Source organism: Neolamprologus brichardi, chromosome 15 (assembly GCF_056152115.1).
Source record: "Neolamprologus brichardi isolate AB-2024 chromosome 15, ASM5615211v1, whole genome shotgun sequence".
Classification (NCBI taxonomy): Eukaryota; Metazoa; Chordata; class Actinopteri; order Cichliformes; family Cichlidae; genus Neolamprologus; species Neolamprologus brichardi.
In genome coordinates, this window is record NC_142118.1 from 13,654,302 (window position 1) to 13,675,243 (window position 20,942).

At 39.6% G+C, this 20,942-nt stretch overlaps 2 protein-coding genes and 1 long non-coding RNA gene across 3 annotated transcripts; 2 read left to right on the plus strand and 1 right to left on the minus strand.

The window, feature by feature from the left end:
- Positions 1-595: 595 nt before the first annotated feature.
- LOC148098425 (uncharacterized) lies at positions 596-1,084 on the plus strand. Its single transcript, XR_015720720.1, has 2 exons — positions 596-753; positions 1,008-1,084. It is a non-coding gene; the product is annotated as an uncharacterized LOC148098425 (long non-coding RNA).
- A 169-nt stretch (positions 1,085-1,253) lies between these two features.
- On the plus strand, positions 1,254-4,363 carry si:ch211-22i13.2 (uncharacterized). Its single transcript, XM_087852458.1, has 6 exons — positions 1,254-1,266; positions 1,731-1,889; positions 2,011-2,069; positions 2,159-2,248; positions 3,130-3,219; positions 3,306-4,363. The coding sequence occupies exons 1-6, from the start codon at positions 1,254-1,256 to the stop codon at positions 3,354-3,356; spliced, it is 462 nt and encodes a 153-aa protein (XP_087708584.1). The 3' UTR covers positions 3,357-4,363.
- Positions 4,177-11,143, minus strand: rd3 (retinal degeneration 3, GUCY2D regulator). The gene is made up of 3 exons (XM_006792557.3): positions 10,769-11,143; positions 8,853-9,166; positions 4,177-5,386 (listed from the first exon to the last, which is right to left on the minus strand). Exons 2-3 carry the CDS (start codon positions 9,140-9,142, stop codon positions 5,020-5,022), a joined length of 657 nt encoding a protein of 218 aa, XP_006792620.1. The 5' UTR covers positions 9,143-9,166; positions 10,769-11,143; the 3' UTR covers positions 4,177-5,019.
- Between the last annotated feature and the right edge of the window lie 9,799 nt (positions 11,144-20,942).

Here is a 20,942-nt window from a genome sequence, read left to right on the forward strand (position 1 = left end):
ACCTGTTTTAAACAAATTATGACTCAGACATATTATGTCAATTCACATCATATTTTCTCCTGTGCAAAATTGAAATACATGTCTAGCAGGAGGAAAAATGACCAGAAATTTTCAATGATATTCATCAAAATCTGCAAAGCTGTAGCTTGCAACCTTCTTTAGTGCACATAGCATTTTCTTGATTTGATTTTATTCATCTAATTAGAATAAAAAGCCCTCTTTTCACATACACTGCGTAAAAAGGCGAATTTTAGATGCATCTCCCACAGGACCTGTTAAAATGTGGAACACTCTCTCAAGATATGGGAGAGGAGGACAAGGAATAAAAATGTACTTATCTGCCATTCCTGTTTTCTAATGAAGCATCACAGTTCCTCTCTTGTTAACCTATCATAAGCTTTCTCTAGACCACTTATTGATTAAATTATATTCAAAACTCCTTCTCTTTATTTAAATATAATAGTATAGTAGTATGTTTTCATCGAGCAAACACAAGCAATACGAATACTCTGCAATGAATAATATCTCTGTCGCCACTGGGGCGCGCTGTGATAGCTTTCGGTTCTTCTCGCGCCTTTGTTTTGAAAGTAGCTTGTACCGGTGCATCATGGGATACAAAATGATTCCTAAGGTAGCTAACTAGTGCTAATTTACCGGAGATAACTGGTTATAAACTCACAGTTTACCCCTTCTTAAAGTCTTTGTAGATAGAAAATAATAATATAATTTCAACTGCACCCAACTGTCGCTATGGTGAGTACAAAAGCTCAGGTTTAATAGCTTATAGCGGGGGGAATTTTTAGCTGTAGCTCTGTAAACGTAGCACTGTCTGCAACGTTTTTGTATATCCATATCTCCGTATTCTTTCATTTATTTGGGGTTTTGTTATTCGTAGCTTTGCCAGCTTATCCAGGAGCTTTAAAGGGTGACCTGTTTCTTGTCACACACAAAACCCGCACATATACACACACGCAACACAAGCAATAATGATTTCTCTGCGTTTGCAGTCGGCAGAAGCGGACTGTAGAGTGTCCACCTCCTCCAGCTCCAGGAAGGATGAAAGGAAAAGATCCAGAAGCACAGGCAAGTTTTTCCCCAATGCTTACCGGTTGCTCTTTCATTTTATATATTTTTTATTAGAGTTAACAGCTGAAGACACGTGACGTTACGGCTGGACATAGATAAATAGATGAATAGATACTTAATTGATCTCAAGGGAAATTATAGCAGCCAACAGTGTAAAACAGTGTCTCATGTTGGTGACTGGTGATCAAAGAGTGGACTGATTGTTGCTGAAAAGAAGGAAAACTGACTGTTAAATTAGTGTTTACCTATTATGTTTACTATATATAGTTATAGTAGATGCAACATATCTCTCCAAATCTATCAAAGATTTGACTGAAAGTCTTCATTTTTTGTGAAGATATAGCAGCAAAAATACATAAAAGAGACTGAATTCACATTAGCAGAAAAACAATAAAACAGGACACATTTCCTTTCTGTTTCACTGCACCTAGAGCTATATAAATGCTTAAAAATAGTACAAACTATGTTTGTGTATGTCATATTCAAAATGACACCTTAGTAACCAATTATACTCCCTTACTGTGTCTCGCTTCCAGACACTGTCAGACAAGGGAAATGCTGAATGGCTGCATTTGTAATTTTGTAAATATGGCTTACGTTAGTTTATTGTGTAATTACATTTTTGTTTTGCCCCTTTTTTTCAGGAAGAGAAAAAAGGAGGCGGAAACGCAGCCGTAGCAGATCTTCCTCATCATCCTCTTCCAGCTCATCGTCGTCGTCTTCGTCTGCATCGTCATCTTCATCGTCATCTTCGGGTTCTTCACGGTCATCCAGCCGAAGTCGCAGCAGCTCTAGCAGTAGTGGTAAGTGTGCACTAAACGTCTGAAATGTATCTAAAGAGTCTTTTTTTTCTCCTGAAGTTTTTCATCACAGTGCTGATATCTGTTTGGATTCAGCTTGGTGTGTTATTTCTGTTCCTGTTAGACTCTCGCAGTAAATCCAGAAAACAGTCCAAGAAAAGGAGAAAGGAGAAACATAAAAAAGTAATTTACTATTCATTTGTTAGCTTATATTGCCAAAGAATTTTTAAGTCCCAAGAAAACTGAATTATGCTTTTTTCTTTTCTATCCAGAAAGGGAAGAAAGAGAAACGGTCTAAACGTAAGAAAGAAAAGAAGTCAAAAGGAGAGGAGGACAGCTCAGGACCTGTGCAGATCTCCAAGGTAGGAAAACATTCAGCAAAAACCTTTACGTGTTTCTGTTAGACGAGTGTTTTATATTGGTGCATTATATCATGTAAATATATTCATGCATTTGCAAACAGTTCTTTCACAGGAAGAATAGAGTGATTATTTTTTAAGATTACGGACTAGCACTTTAATCATTAGGTGTTCTCACAATGGCCCAAGATGAATTACAGAATAAGTCTATTCATCTTTATTCTTAGAATAAAACATGCAACAATTGCTACTCATCCTCCTCATCTTTGAGGTGGGAATAACAAAGCACACAAGCACCTGTCCAAATGAAGCTCGCCTCACCATGAAGTCCCCTCCAAAATCCTATAGACCATAAAGGACTTCTAATATCAAAGCCATCCATAATAGGTGGTAATATTCTTCATTTTACAACTTTGTTTTTAAAGAGTTGTGACTCCAGCCTGGCTAATATGACAGCCATTTTAAAGTCAGAACACCCAAACTTTTTATTCTTTAATTGTTTTGATCCATATTTCTTCATACTGTTACTGCAGGTGTGCATCTTCGCATTTTCCGACATTTTTGTTCCATCCTTAACTTGGCTTTTATTTTGAAAATTGACCTCATTCTTTATTCTTTTCCTGTACCTGACTTCCTGCCATCCTCATACGCCATGTGCAGCTTCCATGCATAATAAACCCAGTGCTGTGTTAAGCATCACAGAACAAAGAGCCGTTTCTGGGACATGCTGTGGTGCATTTCTTCAAATTGCAAGTGTTGTCTTGAGTACAGCCTGTGTTTGCATTGATATTGGAATGTGATAGAGCCTGTCTGGCATTTTCCTGGGATTAGTTAGAAGTTGAACTGATAAGATTCTTTAAAATTAAATGTGTTTTTCCTTTCAGTATTTGAAGGACAGGAAAAAGGGCAAATACAGCATGATTTCAGGGAAGAAGATAAAGATGAAAGTAAAGAAATCAAAGAAAGACAAACAGGTAAGCAATCAGATGTGCCTTTTTGTAGTTTATAGATTGTTTGTGTTTTTTTTCACTTGCCTTATGTTTGCTTTGTTTTCTTACAGCGAGACAAAAATCGAGCAGAGCTTCTGGAGTTCTTGAACTCTACCCTGTAATCCCGCTGTGAACACCGGTCCTGTTTGTCAGGCCCAGACACCTCAGCAGATCTCAGGAAAAAATAAAAGCAGAGTTTTCTGAGAAGGAAAAGATGACTGTAAATTGAGTTGCCACAGAGAGGCAGCAGCAACGTTGACGGAGTGCAGGAGGAGATATTTCTGTGGGCAAAACAAGAAGCATTCACACCGCAGGCTCATGATGTAAGTGGTGTTATTATTAAGCAGTTGGGTAAGTTCATCTGTGGTCCACCAGATGGAAATAAAGTTGCTCACCTGCCTCTGACTTCTCAGATTTGCTTGCAGTTTGTCATGTCTTTCAAAAAAAGAACTCCCTAATTAGGTCGCAACATACCATTTCACAAAATACTGAATTCAGTCAGTAATTGGTTCAGAAGAGATATGGGCTTAGATCTATATGTGTCTTCCATGTGTGAAGCTGGCTCCAACATTACCCACAGTGTATCTCAGCCACCTGCAGCCTGGTCGGAGTCTCGTGTAGCAACAAAAAGAGGACTGATCAAGTCACACCCTCTGATTTTCTTTTTTAATAAACCTGATTTAAAGATTTGAAAACAGACTTTGCTGTTCTTCTTTCAGCTCTTAGTTACTTTCCCCATTCATAGCAGCCTTCCTACATTTAGAAAGGTTTCGTACGTTCATTTTCTGCTTGTAGCTGATGAGAATTGTGGTTGCAAAAGTGCAAGCCTGATTGTGTGTTGAAATAAGTTTTTAACATGTATATTATGTTAAAAATGCAAATCGACTCTGTATTGTTGAATTATTATAGTAATTCTTATTCATAACCATTTATTCTCTCATGAACAATGTTTCAAAATCAGTTATTTTTATTGTATTGACATATAAAAACACAGACACTGTCAGTTCCTCTTGTGTGGAGACGATGTCAAGATGTTTATGGATGATGGATGAAACCTTTTATGTATTGCTGAATAATGGTGGGTGACAAATGGAGCAGAAACAGCAATTAAAGTGCGTCAAAGCTTTTACTTTGATCTGACAGCCTTTGATGATTAATTCCTCTTCCCCCAACCCCTCCCCTCCAACATCCTCTTGCAAATAAAGAGCACAGAAAGAGAGCTTTCAGTTCACCGACCTTGGATGATGAATTATGTTCCTGGGTCCTTCTGTGCAGTTCAGGAGGGAACGCGTGACTCACCTTCTCATTGGATTAAGTCATTTGTTTTAAGACTATTTTCCTTCTATACAAAAACTGTATGAACAAAATTTATAGCCCAGCCCTGCCTGTGTAGTCTGACCTAGCACCAAGTTTCTCCTCCCAATAAACAGCAGTTTAAATTCGATTAATTTCCCTATTAGGCTACATTAAAAAGCCCTCAGTGCTTAGATGCCAAATCTCTGCAAAATGAAAGAGGCATCACTTCAAGTAGTGATAATCTCATGAAAATTCTTTCAAGTACTAAAAAATATTTAAAATATGATAAACTAGAAAAAAGACACTTCAGATATAAGAGTAAAGCAGGGTCAAATGCTGATTGGTACTGTACTGTAAAACCAGGAGGACAGATGGACTCATCCTCTCTCCTGGTGCAAAAGTGGACACTGCTACAAAGCATTAGTCCTACTGAAACGTCCCACCATCATCATTATCATCATCACCATCTCTGTCCCGTGAACTCCCGCATCAAACAATCTTACTGCTGCCGGTTCCTTTGTATCTAAAGTCAGGCATGCTCCACACTCTCTGCATTTTCTCGTCCTTGTCCATCCCTCTCTCCACGTCCTCTGACACGGTTTTGAGGTCGCTTAGACCCGCCCCTTCAGCTGCAGCAGAGGTCAGGCCCACTGTGCTTCCAAACGGGTTGATCTTGATCCGCGATCTAAAGTTCATGAGGGAAACGCTCATGGCACGTTTGTTGTTCCACTGGCGAGCAAGTCGCTCCGCCTCCTGCTCCTCCTTCAGGTGATCCAGAGCCTCCATGAGGACAGAGCGAAACAGACCAGAAACATCATGCACTTCGGGCTCATTGGCCTGCATGGCCTCCCTGAACCTGTGCAAAGAAATGAAACAGTGATTGTGTGGTTGTTAGTGCGATGGTTTTGTAATTGCCTTTTTCTTTTGGTTGTTTTGTGCACCCTTTCTACAAAAAGATGCCATTAAAAATGTTTTTCATTTAAAAAATATGAACATTATTAGCAATTAGCTTCTAACTAACTCATACAACAAGTTTGAATCATTTAGAGTTTCCCACCTCTATATACTTGTTAGGTTCAGATGCTTGTAAACAAAAACATCAAATCAGCTAATCGCACGGAAGCAGCTCAGTGCATTTAGGAATGGAGACTTCATAGAGACGACCTGCTGAAGCTCAAACTGAACATCAAAAGGGGCAAAAGAAAGGACATTTGCTACAAGACAGACTGGTCTAAGTATTTCAGAAACTGCTAATCTGCTGGGATTTTCCCATTTTGTTAGATGAAATCTGAGCATTGTGAGATAACAAATGGTGGAACCTAGGTTCTTTGTCTTGTGTCCTTAATGAGTCCAGTGGAGTGACAGCAGATGCCTTTTAATACAAACGTGCTCACATTATAACACCTGCTTGCTCTTCTAGCTGTGAATCACTTGAGATCCTCAAAGCAGGACTGTCTATATATATGCTTTGCTTTTTTTTTATTTTATTTAAGTAAAGTGCATGTGTGAAAGCGACTATGGTCAAATGATCTGATAAAAGGATGCTGGTCAGAACTAACGCTGGAACTGCACAAGTCAGTTAATGAGCATCATCATTTTCTAGCAAATTCTGTCTTTCTTTTGTCGGTACGTTCGATAAATTGAATCTTTCACACGTCCCATGACATGTAATGCTCAGAGCCATCTTAACCTGCCTGTAACAGATGAGGATCCACGTGATGGCAAATGTTCCTCCTATGCCAACAAGTGCCTGAGGCCCTAACAAACTTTTAAATAGAAAACCTGGGAACCAGTTGCTCAGTAAGTACTTCAAACTGACTCATAATTGGCCTTTTGATCAACTCATGCTAGCTCAGATTTATGACTTTATAGACTTTTATGATTCCAACAATATAATTTTAGAAATACAGTGAAATATTCCTATTAAGGATACAATTTAGTTTGGCAAGAAATTTTAAAAGAAACGCAAATCCATCCTTAGGCCTTCATATGTCATGATCCTGGGCTGACTTCTCAACCCTAGTAATCTCACTCGATTATAATAAATACTAGTTAAAATGTATTATCTAAGGTAAGATGTTCAAAAACGTGTTATTAATGTGTTTGGCTGGCACAAAACTTTTCTTTTCAGTTGTAAAACAGATTAAAAACTAACCAACTTTACCAATAGAGTCAATCAGTTTCATTTTATGTATGAAATTGAGTAAGTTTAATATAAATTTAAAGATGACACTTTTAACAATTCCCCAGAAATCAGACTCACCAGATGGAATATCTAACCTAAAAACGCTTATTTTGGGGCGGGGGGATCTCCCAGTTGCCCTGTGGCAGCTGGAACAGGCCCCAGTCTCCCTTCTACCTTGAACTGGACAAAAAATGGATGAATAAATGCAATTTTACTTTGTTAAACACACTTTATAGTAAGACAGCTGAGTTCTTTGCCCACATGAGGCAAACTGAGATTGCAAAAACATGGTCATCTTGGTCCCTGCTGTGTTGGTGACTTCCACTTACCATTTAGCACCTCACCTCTTACTCACATTAACGCTGTTAAACTCTAACAAGGCACCTGGAGCCTCTGCAGCTTTCTACGAACAGATGCTAAGAGGAGTTCAGGAAGTCTCTGTCGGAGATTAAATGGCTTTGAATGCACCAGAGCATTAAAGTCACACGTCAAATGACGGAGAAGCTGGCCATCTTATCAGTTTGCCTCACAAAACCTTCCCCTGGTCTGTGCCAAAGAAGACGCTTAAGTGTGTCTCGTAAAAGTGTTAACACAAACAGAATTAGGGAGGGGTTATAGTTGGTTACAGACACAGACCAGTAGCCATTCCTGTTATAAGTTTTTGAAGACCACCAGAGTGCCTCATGCCTAGTTGATGCAATGTAGTCTCAAACTGTCACAAAAGATTTTGTTGTCTTAAAAGGAATCAACACAGTCAGCGACAATACTCAGGTCAGTGTGGATTTTAAATGATACTTAGTTGGTACTAAAGGGTCTAAACTGTGCCAAAAAATAAGCCTCATGCATTACACCACCAGGAGTTTAAACACTGATACAAGGCAAGATGGAACTATGCTTTCTGACCCTACTATCTGAATAATGTACCAGAAATCAGGACAGGAGTGGCACTCAATGTGGTCTTCTGCTGCTGTAGCCCACCTGCTTCAAGGTTTAGCGTGATGAATAACGAGGTGTATTCAGCATGGTTATGCATGGTTGCATAACCATCAGCTTGAAGTCCAGTCATTCTCCTCTGAACTGCCGTTCACTGGATATTTTGTCTATCCAGTTTAAATATCTCCACTCTGATGCTCAATTTGAACATCAGCAGGTTGTCTTGAACATGTCTACCTTTCTAAATGCATGAGTTGCTGCCACGATATTTGCTGATTCGTTATTAGCATTAACAAGCAGTTGAACAAGTGGAAGTAATGAAGTGTCCAGTGGGTGTGTCTATAAATATCTGAGCGGGAAAAATTTTTAAAAAAGGCCAGATCCAACTTAGCCTCTTTTCTGCCCTAGTACTTAGGAAGCATGCTAACACAGCAGTCCCCAACCCCCGGGCCATGTGAGTCGTTTGGTACCGGCAGAGAGTTGAGGCTCGGGTGTGAAATTTATGTTTTTTGGGGTTTTATCGGTTTTTATCGCTGTTGTTTTTTCCCCCCGTCTGTTATGAATAAATCTTCTTTTTTTTGGTACCGGTTCTGGTTTTATTTTGTTATTTATCCGCAACACCTTACAGGCCAGTCCGTGAAAATATCGTTGGACATACCGGCCCGTGGTGCAAAACAGGTTGGAGACGGCTGTGCTAACACACAAAATCAAAATAGCAGTAAACTTTGTGCCACATTGGCTTGTTAGCATTGCCGTGTTGGTTATGGGTATTGTTACAAAAAATAAATACAATTATATATTTAAATACATTCTTACAACATTGGTGATCTTATCTTTCAACTCGAAGCACAAATCTTTTTCCAATAAATAAAGCTAAGGTTAGCATGCTTGCTAGCTAAATATCTTTATTTATTCATTGCACTGTGTGTATGTGATTGTGCTGTCATTATTATCCAGTGTTAAATAATGTGTCAATAAATTTAATCTCTGAGGGGGGTTTTTTCTTCTTCTTCTTAGAGAATAGATGCTAACTTGTAGCTCTCCTCATTCATTTCATAAGTAGTCATGAGATAGTAGCTCTGAAGTCAAACTGTCTTCACATTTAATAAAATTAAAGTAGATTTTTGGCAACAAGGAAAGAATATGGTATACTGCTAAACTGCTATAGTGATTTTCATCTCACGCCTACTCGCTATCACCTTACTTGAGTATGACCAGCCCACAACAGGATGGGGGCACCTTGGCACAGAGGTCCTCCAGGCCAAGTCTCTCGCCTGTACTGATGTTGTAGGTGGACCGGGGCGTGCTGGCTAGCCAGCTGTAGTCGACCCCAGTCTTCGTGCGTCGGTACTCGTTCTCCCTCTCTCTCTGCTGCTTCTCAGACTCCTTCAGCTGCCAGCTGAACTCGAGCATCAGGGTGTCGGTAACCACGTTGGCCGGGTCCCGGCGGGGAGTCCGGTAATACGGCTCGTTCCAGCTGAACCAGGAGGCCATGGCCGCGTCCTCCTTCACTGTTCCCTGATGAGGGGGAATGACAAGCAGACTTCAAGTTTATTTCTGAAAGGCTGTGTCTGTGAGAACAGAGCATTCATTCAAACAGGCCACAAAGTCAAAATCAGCCTAATCCCAGATCAGCTGAACTGAGCCCACATCAGCTGACGACTCAGCTGACGCTCTTTTATGCATCCAACTGGCAATACAGGTTGTGCTATTTAATCTGCATTAACCTGCCAGTTCCTGGACATCTGCAAGCCACTTTGCAACCCACCTCTGTTGCCTGCTCTGCTCTGTGAGCATTTTTGCTTCTGCTGTCCCAGAACAAAGCCACACTGCCAAAAATGAATTATAGCAGATGGAAATAACATTCTTATTCTCAATTGAGTGATAAAGAAATAAATAATATGTTTAGAAAGAGACACGCTTGAAATGTTTAATTAGAATCTGTGGATGTTTGAAAATGGTACCAATAAAACATAACTAACAGCACAGGGTTGACCTGCAACGAGTTTTAATGAACATTCATTTTGTAAAACAAAGCATCCTCTGAAGTGTGTTCGATATCTGCATATTTTTCAAAAAGACAACATCCACCATGCTGCGTCGGCTCTTTGTTCTGCAGGTGTCATATCTGCTCCAAAGGATCTCTATTCAAGCCGATCAATAGTGGGCCTTTTGTTAGCTTGTATTAAAAAGCACAGCTGTGAAGGCCACTGATTCTTGCGTTGTGGGTCATTATTTAGGATTTTAAAGCATTGATTTTACATGATGGGACTTTGGCACCTTTTTTTTCTAAATGAAAAACACTGTTTCCGATTCACAGCTTTAAAGCTGACAAATCTAAGTCCCATTTTTAGTGGTTTTTCTAGTATAGATGTTGTTTTCAGCATGACCAGCCCCTTTAATGCTTGACCACAGTGTTTTTATGGTAGGTTAATCTATTTACATGCTGGAGGTATCTTCTGGGCCACATCAGTTGTACATGCGCCTCCAGGTGCTGTGGCTACAATAAAACATGCGCTGAGAAAAGGTTTCACAACAGAGCGATGGAGTGAGATTACAGCCCTACCTCGACCCCAAGTGGCCAGCACCTTAACCCTTAAAAATGGAGCAAGTAAAAGAGTCACTGCATCAGTATGTTTTACATTAGGAAGGATAAAGGCTGCATTTTTCAGTCTATCAAGTAATCAAAAAACAAAACAATCTGATAGCATCTTCTTTTTAATCAGAAGTCTAAAATATTAAACTTGCTAGGAAGTAAAGTCAGAAAATAGGTGAGTCTTTTAAAGAGAAATGACATAAACTAAAACCACAAAATAACCAAGCATTGAAAGACCTTTAATCTCAAGTTGTTTTTGTAATATTTGTTAATAAATGACCTAAAAGATCACTGGATTTTCAGCCATTGTCAATTAATTTCTCTGTCAATAGCAACCATTTAAACTGACCACTCCTTTCAGCCCCGAATTGGAGACTGGTCTGCTGCTCTCTTTCAGGACTCCAAATCTGAGTAATTTCTTATTTATAAGTGGCGTGAATACCAGAAAAAAAATACATGCCTTTCTGAAGTCAGTTTTTCAGCCTTTATTTTGAACCAGCTTGTTGCTTCAAAGAATGCCTTACCTCTTCCTTGTTTCTGAAGTTTTCTTTGGTCTCCACAAGATATAAAATCACCGTAGAGCCGAACAGTAAAAGTCCTCAGGAAGCAGAAGAGCTGGGTGGATGTCGAAGAGACTGGCTGAATGAAACGCAGAGAGAAGAGAGAGGAGAAATGGTTTTTCTCTCGCCTCCTCTTCCATCCTCTCTCAGCATTATCGCCACCTCTCGCTCTCCCCTCCTCCTCCCAGGAGCCTCTCTGGCCTGCCTTTACTTGTTGCGGGAGGTTGGGGGCACCATCTCCAATGGGAGCCGTTGGATCATGGCCCCTGATGAAGTGCTTATGTAGCTCTTTACGATCCGCCGTTGCCATAGAGACACTTGTAAGCCTATTTGTCCACAATAAGCTCCATCAGCTGAAAAGGGAGCCTGAGAGCGATGAAGAGGCAGATAAACAGGACAGAGTGGGTTGAGCAGCGAGAAGGAAAGAGGAAGACAAATCAAAGAATGTTGTTCGGAGGACAGTGTTAGTGCCGTGGGAGCTCGGCAGTGCACGGACAACACATGCGGGAGGTCATCCTGTGTAAATGAATAAATTAACTTCCCGCAGATAATGGGAGTCACTGGGTTACAGTGGATGGTCCTGAATTTTTGGAGGGGAGGAAATGTGCTAATTACAGGAGGAAATGTTTGTCAGTGTGTGTGATGCACAGGATAGAGTCCAGACTTAATGTGCAGTTGTTGTGTAGGAGGAAATCAAGGTTTGTTGGCTTATTCTGTGTGTAGGTGTGAGTAGCAGCAGCAGCAGCAACAGCAACAGCAGCTAACCTCTGACAGCTTCCTTCTGTGCATTCTCACTCCAACCTTAAAATCCTCATCACCCTTCCATTACAGCACAACACCATCCTCCTCCTCCTCTTTAGCGATACACCGCTAAATAAAATGCTGGATGAACGGCGACCTCTGTTTAGTCACTGCAGAAGAATCCATTACTGAGAATGCTCACTAAGTAAAACAAGAGAAACATTTATATTCACTGCTGCATCTTCTAATGATAACATGGTGACACCAATATAAAAAGAAATAAAATAAAAGCTCTAAATGTGTCACAATATTTATGGTTCATAAAAATATTGCAGCAAACAATTCAAGCAGGTCTGAAAAGTACTCTTTTTTCATAGTGACGTGACAGTAAGTTAGCGTAAACAATACTCACTGTGAATACATGCATTACTACATCTACTATTTCTTGCTATTACAACAGAAACAGGGGCTTGAATTTAGAAAGTGTTGTGTCCTAAGTGCCTGGCTTAATGTAAAAAAAAATTGTAATCATGTTGAGGAACTATTGAGGAAGTCAAAAATCAAAAAATCCAAAGATTATGTAGTTAACATTCCCCATTTACTTACCAGTCATTGTATACACTTTATCTATCTCATATCCAGAATCATCAGTTAGCCCAGCATGGATGTCTTTGAACTATGGGAGGACACGAGAGCATCTGGAGGAAACATGCAGGCACAAGGATAACGTACAGACTACACACAGAAAGAGCCCTCGAGTTGGTAGTGCTAACCACTATACCGCTGCTGTAGTGATGCCAGCCATGAAAACTCAAAATGTATTCATAAGAATCCTGTGGGCAACACTTGGCAATGGTGGGGAGGAAGAACTCCCATTGAATAGGCTTCAGGCAGAACACAGATTATAGAGAGACTGTTAACAATAAATCACAGCTTAAGCTAATATCATATCAAGGGATAGCATTTCCCATCATGCCATGAGGCTTAAAGATAAAGATGAGATGAGATGGTTTAGCAAGCTGCACCCAGAGACCATATGGGTGCATTACACAGTCCCAGAGGCCTGCTAAAGAGTAAGATCCAAATAAAATCCTAGAATTTTACACACAGTCAGTCAGTATAATTATATGGCAAACAATATGGCATAGAAAACGGTATTATTTGTAAGATAAAGGCATTATGAATACTCCAAAAGGAATCAAAAGCACAACCCAGTTACTCCAGTTAGCAGAAGTGAAGCAAAGCAGAGAGCTAGTAGCTACAGCCACCTGTATTGGCATCCACCAGTCTGTCAAAGATGACACACTCTCAATAATAAGACTTAGTACAATTTCACCAGGTGATTTCAGAAACTGTTGTTTTGTTTTGTTTTTTTGTAGAAAACTGAGCATTTTAACATGAGCTGAGCTCAGAAAGAAGGCTCAAAACTCATGAAACTGTTCTTTCTTATATGCATGCCACAATGTGCCCCAAAAGTATGTAACAATCTATATAATGACACAGTGTTAAATTAAGACAGTAAATCTGTCATGTGAATAAGTATGCAGTCACTGCGTTAAGAGTATGAATATAAAACACAAAGAGCTTTTTCAGTCGCCCAGGCAGCTGAAGACAGTTAGAGCTGCATTGTGGGCACCAATCCTCCGTGCAGATAGAGTGAAAGTGTGTAGGGGGAGGGTGCATTGGCTGGATTGGAACTCAGCCACAGTCTCCTCAGCCCTGCCTGATCAGGTGTGGTGCGTCTCTAACCAGGTCAGCTCCACTCACCAGTTTCCTGGAAGAGAGATAAAGACAGTGCGAACAAGGAGAACAAGAGTTCACATAATTCAAGTCTGTCTGCAGTCAGCACACACATCATATCAAAGAGGTATGACATGCTGCAGCCCTTCCTTGTGTTTCTGTAGCATTTTTGCAAAGGCGCTGTAAAATGAAGAGGAAGTATTTTTCTGTAAATAAGTTACAAAGGGATTTTTTTAAACAGGACAGATTATTACACCGAGCAAAACTATGGTTAAAGTGCATAGACTCTACACTTTTAGAAAGTATACGGCTCCTTTACTGGAATGATGAACAATAATTGTTGGTAACACTTTATAATACAGCCTGTCACTTAATTCTCCTGTAATTAAATTGAATATCAGGTTATTATATTTAAAATTACAATGCAATTATATTTATCTGCAAATACGTAGGTAAAAAAAAAGGTAGGTGCACTAGAAATAGGGGTAATAGATCAGAGTATTACAGGAAACAAAAACTATTAATCTGCAAGAAAAAATAATTAATCTTTAAGTAATTATAATGCGTACTTCATTTTAAGTAGTGCCTGATTAATTTGATTTATTGTATAACTTAAAGTATGTGACAGGAAAGGAGATTCAAATACTGCATAAGTAATTTTAAGTAGTGCAAACGTAGTGGAAAACGTTCTTCATACTTAATTGTAATTGTAAGTAAATGTAAGTATCGCATAACTTTAAGTAATGCCTAAATTCTGGGTATTATGCACAAGAAGTGGACAAATTATAATGTAAGTAATTTTTAAGTACACAGTCATTTCACAGAAAAACAACCAATATTTTCCCACCTTACATTGTTAGCACACTGTACCTTTCAGGGCTTGGAGGTAAGGGGGTAACAAACCTGACTTGTTACCCCCTTATTCCATTCATCCATTCTCTGCGGGTTATCCTTTTCAGGGTCGCGGGGAAGCTGGAGCCTATCCCAGCTGTTTTGGGGCAAGAGGCAGGGTACACCCTGGACAGGTCGCCAGTCTGTCGCAGGGTTAACACATAGACACAGACAACCATTCGCACTCACATTCACAACTATGAGCAATTAAGAGTTTCCAATTACCTAAAAGTGTTTTTAATGTAGCTCTTAAGTCAAGTGGGCACTCTGACCATTTTCTTTTTGTACATGGGTCTAATCTGTTTAATAATAGTAAACTACAACCTAAAGATCTTGTGTCACCTACAGCTCATGATTAAGTGATATTGATCAGTCAAAGTCTCTATACTGCCTAATTTCCCTTGAGTTTTTATTAAAACATGAATCTAAGGTGGGTTTTCAATCAAAAGCTGCACATGCACTGAGTTTTCGGGCACTTCTTTACAAATAGAAGATGTAATATAACGCAGGATGAAGGCACTGAATACTTCCAAACTTCCAACACAATTGTGTCATGGTTTCAGTCTGTCTGGCCAGATTGAGGCCTCCACTATCCAAAGGTAGTCTGTCTGCCACAGTTTGAAGGTGACAGATGGGCAGGTAAGCTCTCGCTGTAATCCAACCAGATGACAGTTTTAATCCTCTAAAGTGATTCCCTCCATCCGCACCATGTTAAACTCAGAGTGAGTGGCGGCGGGGCTCGGACAGTGTGTCACTGGCACTGAGTTCATTTGGACGGTTTGGCAGATTTGATGTGTGATCTGACGCATCTCACTTCTGGGTAGCAAACTGGTTAGACTCACACTGTCTGCATTTGCACCCAGTCGCAAACAATTACCAGGGGGGTGAAAATTGCTGCAGTGGGACAGCGTGGTGTTTTTCTGGGAAAATAGGTTCTTGAATGGGTTTCCGTGACTGCCCGAGCACGTTTTGCATTAAATGATCAGAAAGTTTCCATCAAAACCAGTCAGGATGTGCATTTAAAAAGAAATCATTCCACATTTTGCACAATTCATTCATCATGCTTATTTTAACATGAAGACTGGTACTGTGCTGCTAGCTATGAGGTCCTAATGAGAGCTTTGCAGGCTTATTTTAATGTGTTGTTTTATCTAAACTGTGAAGCACTTTGTAATTGAGTGTTTTTTTAAAGTGCTACACAAATAATATTGTTGTTGTTTTAAATATGTGCCCTAAATATGTGGGCTACTCTTGTTTACTGTGCTGCTACTGGTCACAATAATATAAGGAACCTCTTTGGTAAAGTGAAACAGTGAAAAAACAGTGAAAAACATCAAATGCAGAGGGTTGTTTGTTAGTCTTTATTTTAGCTGTCATAGGGCCAGAAGTAGGTTATACCCTTGACAGGTTGCCAGTCCATTTCAGGGCCAGGAAACACAACATTCACACTCATAGTCTATTTGGAATCAACAGCTAACCTAACCGACATGCTTTTGAACTGTGGGAGGATGTGCAGTTTGAAGCCGCACAGACATGGGGAAAATATGTAAACTTCACTCAGATTCAAATCCGGGGCCTAACGGTGCTAACCCCTTCATCCATCCTAAAAAACAGACAAACCAAAAAAATTTTTCTTGGTGTTTCCCGTTTTTACACTGGTCATTTTTCAGGCCTAAACTGTTCCTTGTAAATTTACTGTCCGTGCACCGTTATGTTATTATTTCAACAGGTGGCAATTCACTGCAAACAGCTCGGCATCAAGCATCAAAAATCTATTTTTGCTGTACTAGTAAATTTGCTTTGATTACTAAGAGTGAACAAGATGGTTTCATTCTACAGCTGACCGTGATAAATAAACCTCTTAAGCTCCGTGAGGTGAACAGGACACGGCAAATGTAGACAGTGAGTCAGAGTGATTCAAGCAGGGGATTGATTGCGGGAAGCCTGGAAAACAATACCGAGAAGGACATCATGCTCCAGTGAGGCAGCTGGTCGCACTCTGGTCATTTTCATGTATATACTGGGATTTGCATAAATCCACTCAAGTTCTCACTCAGTTTTATCCATGTTAAAATCTGCATTTAAATACTTTGTAATGCTTTGAACTTCCTTTGTGCTAAAGTGGCCTGCATCTAAGGTGATATTATACTGAAGCATTTTAGCAGTCTACTTAGAATCACAATGAAGCCAGATGATTAAGTTCCTCTTAGAGCCTCATGCTTTTGCAATACCCAAACCCACCACAAGGGGGAAGAAGCTGACCACGTTAGCTGCCAAGAGGCTTCATATACACCCCGCATAAGCTCGTTTATTTCTTTATCTCTGCGAGAACGTGGGGTTTGCTTGTAAAATAGTCACCACAGGTTTTGGGTGGAGAAAAACGGGAGCAGATGGAGCAAGCTGTTTTGTTTTGAGAACTCATGCTTGACATTCTTGAGATGAAAAGCCTGAAAAGTTGGATCAAACAAACAACAGGCAGCCTCACCTGCTGAACAAACATTATTCCACATGCATGAACGCATTCCTGAACTATCAACACAAATGAAAGGGGCGAGGAGGACTTGTTATCTGTTAACGGAGGGACGTGTGCAGAAATGTCACACTAACCTTCAGAGCTCGTTGCGCATTAAAGTGAAGTGTCATGGTCAGACACGGTGCTGAACGTGAGCTTTGTTTCATTGTCAGCCTCTTTTCCACACGCGTCGGGCTTTGTGCGCTCCACACTGAAGTAAACTGAGTAAGAGTCACATGATGAGCCGAGCACAAAACACTGGCACTGACGTCAGAGGTCCGTTCCTCTGACACTGACTTTTTGTCTTTTTTTTTTTCAGGTATTTTCTCTGTTCCGTGATAAATATCCAGCTTGTGAGTTCCCAAAACGGTTTGATCTCGCCACAGTCTTGTATTATCTCCCAAGGGGGAAAAAAGTGAAAACTCTGGTCTCATAATCTGACCTTGAGCCCTGACCTTTATTTACTGGTGTGAAAATGCCCCCAAACTCTAACTTCAGCAAAGGTTTAGTGGATAAAACATTTTAAAGACATTTTCGATTATTAAAAGGAATAGTTAAATATATGTTTGAGACAGTAACTCTGGCTCTGTCCACAGATGACAAAATCCACCTGTAGCCTCCACAGTGCTCACAAACATGTCATATACATCTTTGGTTCACCATTTGTGAGTTTTAAAGCCCTTCTCACCTCTGTCGGTCTACTTTGTCCTCCTAAAGACTTCATGTAATCATATTCGTACTAATAAGGTCATCTTACTTACTGACCTGCATCTGTCAGAAAAGTATGGAAAGCTGTTGTCCCAAGAATTTTACCCTAAAACACACCCTTAAATCAGAGGAGTAAAAACCAGTTTGTACCTTCTTCTGTCTGTCAGAGACCAGAAGAAATTGACCAGATTGTGTCAAGCTGATAAAAATGCAACTTAACTTAATTAACCAATGAAGTGCTATAAGCTGGAAGCTTTTGAATCTCAGTCTTGATTTATTTTGTATATTTGTGTGTATTTTTGCCACTTCTGACTGAACTGATGTCTTTCTTGGACAAGGAATTTAAACATGATATTTTATTCTCCAGGTTAAACAACAGTTTGAAAAAAAAAATACTTAAAAAGGAAGAAAGAAGGCGTCGTCTAGAAGTTTCCATTTCCATTTATATTGGATTTCAGCTCTCAACAACGCAGGACCTGCATCATTGTAAATATTCATGATTTTATGCTGAATGAATGCACGTACATGCTGAATCTTTTTGGTTATTGTGAACTTAGAACCCATAGAGTGGGGCAGGGAGTGATACAACACAAGGTGTGGTGACATTCCTTTTTGGAATGTCAAAAGAGGGAAATGTGGAGATACAGAAATTCTTTTATTGCTGCCATATAACCTGCATCATTACAATTGCATTAATAACATTCTTTACAGTATTATTCCATTTAATAATATTTCTCACAGGACTGATATTGCATTAAAGTTGTTTATTGAAGATGTTCATTTAAGGATCCTTCCATTATGTTAACTTTTATTACAGGTACGGCCAGAAGTAGTTCATACACATTGCATAGTATTTGTGCTCATTCAGAGTTGTTGCTTAAGTCTACAGAGGGTCTTAAGCTTTGTGAAGCGCGAGTCTTCACAATCTATTGTGTTAAAGACTAGAGCATAGAAGGATAACTGCAATACATGCTTACAATACACATATAATCTAGAAATATGCCAGGCCTGAGGCCTTAACTCATTTAGCTTCTAACTGCATTTTAGTCTACTTGGTAACAGATGACCAGAGTCAGTAACCAGCCCTCAGAGACCTTAAAGGCTTGAAGTTATTACCTTGTTTGGAAGGTGTTATAGAAATGAGAAGTTCTATGTCTGTTTATAGCCATCTAAGATGTACCATTTACTGTAACTAACGCCATTAACCTATTTTTGCCTTGGAGGGGCGGATACCTCACTGCTTTAAAAGTGTTCACAACATGCATTTTTGTCAGAAGACATATGCTGATGTTTTCTCCTGTGTGTTAATAAACTCATCGTTTGATTGCACTTTTCTGGGGCCTCCATGGTTTGTTTCACTGCTCTGCATTGATTGATTTCGCGACACTCACTTAAAGTAAACAAGGCATCTCATTAAAGAAGACATTATCTTGATGGCAGCATCTGTTGTTCCCTTTTTTGATATTTTGAAGCATATTTTGGTTGCAAATTTTAAAAGCAGGTTCTTCACTGTGAAAAGATTTTTAAATGAATGGAGGACTTGGTAAGGGTTTCTGTAAGCCAAAGGCAAGAAAAGTAATGAAGAACTGCGACGCAGAAAAATCCACTTATCAGAGGGCCTTGATCCTGCTATCATGGCGTTTCATTGTTTCTTTTATTCAATCCACCTTCTTCATTGTATGACGCAAACTTTTGATTATTTTGTAACCCTACAGCCCTGGTAGAAAGGACATGTTATCAGACTTCTGCCTGGAAGTGAAATTGGCCTGACAGCAATGTCCCAAACTGCCCTCTGCTGTGACAATGGGGAAGGAAACGCAGGGCAGATCACATGAGAGCAGAGACTTAGGGAAAAAAAACTCCAAAATGCTGACATCCCCATTTTCATTGGCCTTTGTCCAGCAGCCCATTTTACTAGAAAAGCCTCTGTGGGGTGTGTGGATTGTGGAGTGTGTACTAAGGTCAGTGAATCTGTGCTGCGACATGAATGCTCTCATAGATCATCGCAGTCAGAGGAGGTGGAAAAGAAGCCATAAAGAAACTTTAAAATCAAGCAAAAATAAATAAATTAAACCGTTTACAGGTACAAGATACATCACACAAGTATTTAATGAAATATTTTTTTATTCATATTCCAGTGCAAAATTACACATTTAGGGGATTACTCGAACACCAGTCAGTTCTGCATTTATGGTAACCTTCATGAAACATGCAGACTTTAACTGTACAGCTCTTTAACACCATTGTGCAAAAGGCATCTAACTCAAGGGATGAACCACTGTTGTGTCTATACATGATTGATTGCTTAGCAAAAGAACGAATATTAAATATTATCGTTTTGCACTTTGTTACTAAGCATCTCTGTGTCGCATCATTTGTTACCATTTCTTAGAATCTATGAAAAGTGTCAAGTTTGACAGGCATAAAACTATATTTTTGTACAACAAGGTGATTCTCAGTGAGCTTTTGGACAGATATTTGGGATCTCCACATTATGTGCAGTGTCTCAAAATAAAAAAATAAAAAAATAAGAAACCTGGACAAGGAAAAAATGGGAATCAGTCATGGATCGGCCTCCTCAGAGCAGAGTCAGATCATCTTGACAAAAATGGAACAAAAGGCAGCCGACATCCAAAGAAGAGAATTATTCAATTCAATTCAATTCAATTTTATTTATATAGCGCCAAATCACAACAAAAGTCGCCTCAAGGCGCTTCATAGATACAGAGAAAAACCCAACAATCATATGACCCCCTATGAGCAAGCACTTTGGCGACAGTGGGAAGGAAAAACTCCCTTTTAACAGGAAGAAACCTCCGGCAGAACCAGGCTCAGGGAGGGGCGGCCATCTGCTGCGACCGGTTGGGGTGAGAGAGGGAAGACAGGATAAAAGACATGCTGTGGAAAAGAATTATTCCTGAAGACTGCTGAAAAAAAGACAAGACTGACTGTGTTGAAGGAGGTAATATCAAATTTTGACTTTCATTTCAAGCTCTTTAGAACTGTACAAAATCTGTTTTGTACCTTAATTACTTAAATTTTGGGTGCATGTTTGCGCGTTTCAATAAATCGTTCCCATTTTCTTAGCAAAATATAAAGAAATGAGGGATGGCTCATGATTTTGCACAGTACTGTATATAAAAGATGGAAATACCTACAATGAAATCACCTGTAGGTTTGTGAAACTTGGCTTTGAAACCTTAATTTTAGTACTACGGCCACCGCCATACTGTTTTGTTTTGTCTTTTGTTTTGTTCATGTGTCTGTGACTATTACTGTCACAGACACATGAACCTGCTAACTAGTGCCAAGTAAGAAAAAATAAAATTTCACTTACTTAGACTTGAGGACTGATGTTTTAGGTGGTCTGTTAGGACAAGTAACCGCACAGGAAGCAACGCTTGTCAGGTGACTTTATTAAAAATACTACAAAGGTACAAACACAGCTTCTTGCCAGACCCACTGATACCTGTAAGTGCTAAACTATTTAAACCTGTATTGAGTGACAAGACAGTACAAAGTTTAACATGGTAAAACATACACTAG